The sequence below is a fragment of the Nuphar pumila genome, chromosome 14, assembly GCF_984573655.1.
Source record: "Nuphar pumila chromosome 14, dmNupPumi1.hap1.1, whole genome shotgun sequence".
Lineage (NCBI taxonomy): Eukaryota > Viridiplantae > Streptophyta > Magnoliopsida > Nymphaeales > Nymphaeaceae > Nuphar > Nuphar pumila.
The window spans coordinates 87,639,202-87,648,131 of NC_143262.1; the positions used below are offsets into that span (position 1 = coordinate 87,639,202).

The following is an 8,930-nucleotide window of genomic DNA, read 5'->3' on the forward strand; positions in this document are numbered from 1 at the left end:
TAGGTGGATGAAATGGAAAAGTACAACTGGAGTGTTGTGTGATCGTAGAATACCATTTAAGTTAAAAGAAAAGTTTTATAGGATGACTATTAAGCTCACTTTACTATATGGTACGGAATATTGGGCTGCCAAGAGACATCATATTCAAAAAATAAGTGTAGCTGAGATGCGGATGCTTAGATGGATGTGTGAAAATACAATAAAAGATAAGATTCAGAATGAGGAGATACGTAAGAAGGTAGGTGTTGCACCTATTGAAAATAAGATAAGAGAAAATCGTTTACAGTGATTTGGATATATTCGGCGAAGGCCTAATGATGCTCCAGTTAGAAAGATGAAGAAATGAGAAAATATATTAGTTAAGGGTAAGCCTAGAAAGACTTGGACGAAGATGATAAGAAAAGATATGAATGCTTTGTCCTTCACAAGGGAGGAGAATGATTTATGTGGAATACCCAAAATAATTTTCTTTTTTAGTTCATATCGCCGACCCCAATAGTTTTGGATGAAGGCCTTAGTTGTTGTTGAGTGCGAGAAGATTTGGATGGAGGAATTCAAAAACGGTAAAACCACGAGCGGATTGGGTAGCCCCCGAAATGCCCAAACCAATGAAAACAAATCCAAGCGGTATTTCCTGTTGCCTACTCCCCAAGAAAAAACACGATATTTTTCTCTTTCTAGTGCCCATCTCTTTCTATAGAGAGAGAAAGAGACCCACTTGTGTTGAATTATAAATACCCATAAGCACCAATGCTTTGTCCATCGAATCAATTCGACTGTTTCAGTAGAGGCGGTGTTTTCTTTTCTTTCTCACTCGATCTCTTTGTTGGGTGCTTTTCATTTGGGTGTTGAAGAGAAATGGCTACCGCTGGTCAGGTCATCAAATGCAAAGGTAGGGAGTGCTTCTCTGAAATTTAAATGATCCGTCTTTTTCGACTTGGTGGGTTTTGTGGGACGTAATGGAATCTTTGTTGGGGTCTGCGGTCTGGCTGGTTTCCCACTTTTTGTGCTTTTGAGAGATCGGAGAGAAGCGAAGAAACAAAGGAATTTTTTGCCTATTCTTTGGGTGGGTGGGTGTTGAGGAAAATGATGTAGTTTTTGTTGGTTTGGTGTTTTGGGTTCTCATCTTTTTGTGGGATTTGAGATTAAAAGGAAAAAAACATGGATTTTTTTTATAGTGGGTGTGAGGTGGAAGCTGAAAACAATTTGGGTTTTCTTAAATGAGGTTTTTGAGGGGGGAGATCACGTAAATGAGGTTTTTGGAGGAGGAAATGAAGAGATCTTTGTAGTTTCTGCACCTACCTTCTGTTTTTAACTTTTTCGAATTTATCTAATCTCTTGTTTGTGTTTTCGGGTCTTGGTGGGTAGCTGCTGTTGCATGGGAGGCAGGCAAGCCTTTGGTGATTGAAGAGGTTGAGGTAGCTCCACCTCAGGCTTTGGAAGTCAGGGTCAAGATCCTCTACACCGCTCTCTGCCATACTGATGTCTTTTTCTGGGAAGCAAAGGTAGTTTTCATCATCATCATCTTCTTCTTTATGTCTAAGTCTTTATCTTCTTTTTAGTATTAGATTTAAAAGTAAATGATGGATGCATTGTTCTTGTTTTGTGAAGATCGGTGGTAACTAATAGTATTCTTCAATACTGGTTCCTTTGACTTATGTACTTTTTTTATTTCTGCAATGCAGGGGCAAACACCCTTGTTCCCTAGAATATTTGGTCATGAAGCTGGAGGGTGAGTTGTTTTCCTGTTTTTTTTTTATATTTGATATTTTTTATTTGTTGACGCCATGATGTACTGTGCATGATATCGTGGTTGCTTTTTATTTTTTGTATATTAGTACTGTAATTTTCTAGGAGAAATCAAAATTTTCTAAAATGCTCTTTTGGATATGCGTATGATCCTTTTCTTCTTCCCTGCATTTTGTGGCTCCTTTCTTGATGAATGTGTTCATAATTCAAATTGATCCGTCATATAAATCTCTCCCCCAATTCGTTTCATTTCGCCATAAGCGATTCTCCTGATCCAGACTTTCCCTTAAAGTTCTTAGTTTCTGTTTAAACTGTTTATTGATTGAAGGAGCTTCATAGAGTAATTTGTTTTAATTGCACGTTTACCGTTATCATTCTCTTTTCCTTCGTCATTCTTTTCTTTTTCCTTCTTTTATTACCCTTAAAACTTGATTTGTAATTTGGCAGGATTGTTGAGAGTGTTGGTGAAGGTGTGACAGAACTTAAGCCTGGTGATCATGTGCTCCCTGTCTTCACTGGGGAATGCGGCGAATGCCCTCATTGCAAATCAGAAGAGAGCAACATGTGTGATCTTCTCAGGATCAACACAGACAGGGGAGTGATGCTTGCTGATGGAAAATCAAGGTTCTCCATTAAAGGTCAACCCATATACCACTTTGTGGGTACCTCCACTTTTAGTGAATACACAGTTGTGCATGTGGGTTGTCTTGCCAAGGTTAACCCAGAAGCTCCTCTTGACAAAGTTTGTGTCCTCAGCTGTGGAATTTCGACAGGTAATAAAATCGCTTCACTGCTTTTTCCGGACATCCTCTGATTTTTTTTTTCATTATTTTGTTTAAACGTAGTGGTTTTCTGAAAGTAATTTCTACCTGTTTAATAATTAATTGAATCACGTTTTCAGGATTTGGTGCTACTGTGAATGTTGCTAAACCAAAGAAGGGTCAAACTGTAGCCGTTTTTGGATTGGGTGCTGTAGGCCTTGCTGTAAGTTTTTTCCCTTTTCTACTTTGATAGCTTTTGGCCGTTTCATTGTTCTGCTGTGAAATATGTATTTGTTTAGTTTATTCTGATGGAATGTCCTTCTGATGCATCTTGCTAGGCCGCTGAGGGTGCAAGAGTTTCTGGTGCTTCAAGGATTATTGGAATTGATTTGAATCCTGACAGATTTGAAGAAGGTAAGCAACAATGGCATTGTGATGGTTCAGTTTCTGTGATTTCACATGTAGCTTACTGACCCTTTTCTGTTTTTCTTTGATTTCAGCAAAGAAGTTTGGTTGCACAGAGTTTGTCAACCCAAAAGACTATGACAGACCTGTTCAAGAGGTTTCTTTCTAGAAACTCCAGTTCTTTTACATGCTCTGTTCCATTATTCTTCCTCTCTCTGGTGTGAATGTACTTGTTTTAACAAATCTATAACTAGCCCATATGTGTACTTGTTTTAGCTCATGGATGCACGTTTTTAAGCTTGGCAGAGTAACTGTGAATGCTGACTAATTGAATTACTGGTCCCTTGTTAGGTGCTAGCTGAGATGACAAACGGTGGTGTTGATAGGGCGGTTGAGTGCACCGGACACATTGATGCCATGATCTCTGCCTTTGAATGTGTTCATGATGTAAGTAACTGTCATATTAATTGTTGCCTACCTGATCCTCAATTCAAAAAGGAATTATGATGCTTTTATCTTCAGTAAAGTTGTAATTTCTTAAAAGTTACTATTTGATAATTAGATGACTTCGAAAATCCTGCTATGCCAAGATCTTCATGGGCAAGGGATCTATACAAAAAAAAAATCTAGAATGTCTATCTCCACCTCCATTTAAAACATAATCTGTAACATCTGTACTTACTAAAAGCTTATTTCCTGCCTTTGTTTGACATGTTCTGATTGGATGATCTGGAAACTATAAGTTGCCTGTGTTTTTGCTCCATTAGTGGCTTGATCTTCTACAACAAAATTCTTGTCACAGGGGTGGGGTGTGGCCGTCCTGGTTGGTGTTCCTCGCAAAGATGCTGTGTTCAAGACGCACCCAATGAACTTTTTGAACGAGAGAACTCTAAAGGGAACATTCTATGGCAACTACAAGCCGCGCACCGATCTCCCCAAGGTTGTGGAACTATACATGAAGAAGGTAAGCTCCTTTCCTGTTCCACTATAAGAAACAGTATGGGTGGCTATTCATTTCTTCACAAGCAGACATGCTAAATCGAATTCCTTAGTCACTGGTTTGTATCCAAAATCATGGCTGCAGGGGCTTGAGTTGGAGAAGTTCATCACTCACCATGTCTCGTTTGCTGATATCAACAAGTCCTTTGATTTGATGCTTAGTGGTCAAGGCATTCGCTGCATCATCAGCATGGAGAATTAAGCATTCATGACTGGAGTATTGCAATTGAAGATATAAATAAAAGTAGGGAATGCATTTGTGTTGCTGTGATGCACCCGAATAGGTGGCCTTTTTTCGCATGACTACAGGTTCCAGTTTTGTGTCTTTTTTTTTTTGAAATAAGAGTCGAGTTTTGTATTTGTTTGGGCTGTTTTCTTAAGTTCTATTTGTCCTTTATTCTGTGTGGCCAGAACAGGACATTGCTGTGAACTTGTAGTTGTAACCTTTTGTTCATATTATGCATTCCCCAATTTTTTGGCTTTTCATATGTGTGTGTTCATAATTCAACATTACCAAAATACATCCAACAGAATATTGGATGGTGACTGTGCACAGTTCAGAGTACAAGTAGATCCACACACACTAGCCTTCTAAAATCGAATTTGATGCCCCTGAAAAAGATATTGTTTCTTTCGGTTCAGATCACCCACCATGATGAAAACAATTATACCCGTTACAATAATCTCCATTTTTTTTTTGTTTCGTAAAATCATGGGACTAATCAATTGGTCCCAAATAATAGAACTGAACGAGTTTGAACAAACGGTGCACCCCAAGTTTGAAAAAACAGGTCTAGAACTACCGGGCAATCCATAATAGGTGAGTTGTGTCCTCTACTACCTTTTTGCAAAGAATATACATGCTGGGAAATTGAAGCCCTCATTTTTTGACATTATTAAGGGTTTGAATATGATCCAGAATCATTAGCCATGCTAAAGCTTTTGCCCTCGGAGCGAGCCCTTTACCCTATATACAATCAGTGAAAAATTAGTTTATCTGGCAATAAACTTGCTTAATAGAGAATCTATCTTCGCTCGTCATGACCTAGTGAAACTACGGACGGTCATGAACAGGCCTAAGATAACTCTCACTGAATGAGCGAAGTGTCTTTCGCTACTCCAACTAGAAGGATGAATGACACACTGAACTGGGCATCGAAAGAAGAGAGTCAGGCAGACTATCATATTTTTGCCTAACAAACGTAACCTAAGGAGATGGAGATGTGAAAGTGAAAAGAGATAGATGTGGAAGCGACCCAGGCCCACTTTAAGACTAAAACGATGCTCATCTTTCTCATAACCGAAATCTTCAAGCCGCCTCGCTGCCTTGGGAGAATGATCGTCTCCTTCAACGACATGAACATGTGGTCACTTGAGTTACATGAATGTGCTCCAGTGGCCTTAAGAGAGAGAGCGAGAGAGAGGTTTTCCTGTAGATGCCCCAGTATTCAGACAATAACATGTATGAGAGAGAGAGAGGTTAAATTGTAGAGGCCCCAGTATTCAGACAATAACATGTATGTGGTCACTTGAGTTACATGGATGTGCTCCATTGGCCCTAGCAATAAAATAACGGATGATTTATATCTTAAGGCCTGCAAATGGGTCACACAAGGTATTGAAAATCAAGAGCTGCTCTGTAACAGCAACACCCCCGAGAAGATGTTCATTTTTCTCAAAACTGTCTTCAATTTTCTAGTGCATCTTTGTCATTACGTAACACAGACATGATTCCTTTCAAACAAGATTGTTTTAATATCCAATTGGTCATCCAGTCGATCTTATCACGAAAACGCAGTGACTAGTGGGCCTTGAAGAGTCATTAATATATCCTAAATCTTGTTGACCACAAGGGGCTCCTAAGGCCAACACTAATATATATATATATATATATATATATATATATATATATATATATATATATATATATATATATATCCTGACTTTTTCGTAGTCTGCTTACCGAACTTTGAAAATATTATATATTTTTTTATATCTTACCATAAGATTAAAACATCAACGGGCTATAATTTCAAAAAATAACCAATGTTTAAAAAATAGTTTTTTTTTTTCAAAAAACATGGTCCTAGTGATTTTTTTTAGTAAATCAAGATACATCTGTTGGGCAGGTTATATCTTTTCAATTAAACCTTATAAGAATCAATTTGATCATGTTTTCTTGGACGTAAAATTAGATGATATTCTTGGAGATAAAATTAGATGATATGAACCGTTGGTTTTTAAAGGTTTTAAAAAATTATACATACATGCTATAATCACATGATCCAAATTTTGTTTTTTATTAAAATAATGCTTATAGATCATATTTATAGGGTTTGATCAACTAAAAAAGTTTTAAGAAATTAACAATCTAAAGTTTCTATTAGATGAGATTAGGTACTTTCGAAGCACCCTATATATATATATATATATAGAGAGAGAGAGAGAGAGAGAGCCCATGCTACTCCCTGTCAACGACGGCCAACGCACCAGTGTCATCCATTGCAGGTGATGGATGACGCTGGTACACACCACGCTTGCCACTGATGATGATTGTGACTGCCGTAAAAGAGTATTCAACGGAACACAATTAATGCATTACGTCCATTGCCTGTTTGATGGATGTTGCACAAGAGTTGGTATGTAGTTATAGTTGGCAGTTCTCTCTCTCTCTTTCTTCCACATCTTCATCTCTTTGAGCTACGTTTGTTAGGCAAAAATATGGTAGTCTATTTGACTCCCTTCTTTTGCCGCTCAATTCAGTGTGCTATGCGTCCCTCTGGTTGGAGTGGCGGAAGACACTTTGCTCTTTCAGTGACAAGGATCTTAGGCCTAGCCATGGCCGCCTGTAGCTTTACTGGGCCATGGCGAGCGGAGATAGGTTCTCCATTAAACAAGTGTATCATTCCTTGTTGCCATTCAGGATGGACTGATTTTTCACTGATTGTATATGGGGTAAGGGGCCCGCTTCAAGGGCAAAAACTTTGAAGTGGCTAGTGGTTTTGTATTGTGTTCAAACCTAGATTAATGTCAGGAAACAAAGGCTTCAATTTCTCAGCATGTGTGTTCTTTGCGAGAAGGCATTTGACACTTACCTATTTTGGTTTTGCCTGGTGGTTCTAGACCTATTTTTTCAAACTTGGGGTGCACCGTCTGTTCAAACTCGTTTGAGTTCTATTATTCGGGACCTCTTGCTTGGTTTCATGATTTTACGAAAAAAAAATGAAGATTATTGTGACGGGTATGGTTGTTTTCAGCATGGTGGGTGATCTGAACTGAAAGAAATAATATCTTTTTCAGGGGCTTCAAATTCGATTTTGGAAGGCTACGTCAGCAGGTTCTGTCTGATGTGTATCTGGCTCTTAAATTACATAGTAGAGATGAGGGGTTTGATCAACTTGTACTCTGAACTGTGCATAGTCACCATCTAGATGGTGGTTGTCTTATTCTTATGTTCATCTCTCATCCAATATTCTGTTGGATGTATTTTGGTAATGTTGAATGATGCTCTCTCTCTTTATATATATATAATGGATTCATGCTAAACTGTGCTAACCCACTAACTAAATGGGTTTTTCAGCTTTTTTAGTACTTTTTATGCGGTTTTGACCCTGTAAATGTGTTGGTCATGGTCTATTTACTATGAATCCACACCTTTTTTATGTGTTTTTGATAAAAAAAACATGGTATTTGGAGCCTCAAAATTTACAAAGATTTTAGATGGTTGATTTTTGGAACTTTATAAAAACCTACCCATGTGTATAAAATCAAGTACATAGATCACATTTGTATGGTCAGAACTTAAAAATAAAATAAAAAAAGCCTAAAAAACTTATTTATTTCACGGTTTAGCACCGACCTATTACTCGAGAGATTTTGAATTTTTTTAGAAATCTCATATTTTTTTGGCAAAATCTTGACAATAAAAAATTTAAATTAAAAATTATAAATAAAATACATTTAAAAATACAATTTTTGAGTGTAACGCTCCAAAAATTTAACCCAGATTTTTTAGGATTTTTTTTTTAAAAACGAAACTAATAATTTCAGGGTTAAGCATTTCAGAACGATATAGGAAGGTAAAAGCAAACCACGCCATTTATTTTTATTTCAACAATAATAGAATCCAACATCAGAGTTTTTCACATTATGAGTCTCAAAACAAAGATTCCAATCTGACAAAAAGTAGGACCGCCAGGGAACAAGTAGATCAAGTCTTGGTCAGCACCTCATCCTGCGTCGCTCCTAGAACTACTCTTTGCCTGAAAATGATAAAAATGATAAGAATTGGACTACCACGTCTAAGTAGAAGAAACTGTACTCTTAATGCAGGTATATCATGAATCTAGTAGGTGATGTAGTGATCGTGTGTAAATTTTCATCCTATTAAGAATCGCACAAAGAAGACTATGTAATCGCAGTAACAGACATATATCTAAGCAGACAAACAGATGATGCAATAGTTATAATTATGCAATTAAAGCAATTAAAGCATATTATGCCATAATAATAACAGTCATGCACAACATTCATGTAGCAATCACAATATGGATTTGATTTCCTCATATCTACACATTTCAGGATTTCATTTCATCACAAGCTCAGAACATGTTGGGAAAATATAACACGTCACCTTAGAACTCCATTCACTGTGATACCTAAAATGTTCTAATTGATGTTTATCTTTTCTTATCCCGCGGGTACACACGGGTCGAGGCAACCATCACAGAAGAGGACGTTCGGGGGTATATTATTCAAAGTTGTTTTATTAACCCAAACATTCTAACTGTGACTGAAATCCCAAGGGAGCGGCTAGTGACCGAGAGAAACTCCCAAAGGCCAAAACCAAAACAGGATGCATCCCTAACTTCTGCAGAAGAACAAAGAGCTACCACCTAGGACATATTGGTAGTCTGGGTCCCCCAACTCCGAGGACTGGGACCAACGAGTCGCTTTACGCTCGAACAAAAACACATGTCCCCGAAGTTTTGTACCACCTACCCTCTCCAAGGTAAG

At 37.7% G+C, this 8,930-nt stretch overlaps 1 protein-coding gene across 1 annotated transcript; it reads left to right on the top strand.

Annotated features, from left to right (window-relative positions):
- Positions 1-590: 590 nt before the first annotated feature.
- LOC149817270 (alcohol dehydrogenase 1-like) lies at positions 591-4,400 on the top strand. Its single transcript, XM_089986714.1, has 10 exons — positions 591-892; positions 1,369-1,505; positions 1,686-1,732; positions 2,197-2,522; positions 2,651-2,733; positions 2,849-2,924; positions 3,011-3,072; positions 3,267-3,362; positions 3,718-3,879; positions 4,000-4,400. Exons 1-10 carry the CDS (start codon positions 859-861, stop codon positions 4,114-4,116), a joined length of 1,140 nt encoding a protein of 379 aa, XP_089842840.1. The 5' UTR covers positions 591-858; the 3' UTR covers positions 4,117-4,400.
- The last annotated feature ends 4,530 nt before the right edge of the window (positions 4,401-8,930 follow it).

Bases quoted from the DNA above. Each gene is read 5' to 3' on its own strand.
- LOC149817270 (XM_089986714.1), top strand. From the start codon at position 859: ATGGCTACCGCTGGTCAGGTCATCAAATGCAAAG. The intron at 1,506-1,685 runs GTAGTTTTCATC...TCTGCAATGCAG, and splicing joins TCTTTTTCTGGGAAGCAAAG to GGGCAAACACCCTTGTTCCC. The intron at 2,734-2,848 runs GTAAGTTTTTTC...GCATCTTGCTAG, and splicing joins TGGGTGCTGTAGGCCTTGCT to GCCGCTGAGGGTGCAAGAGT.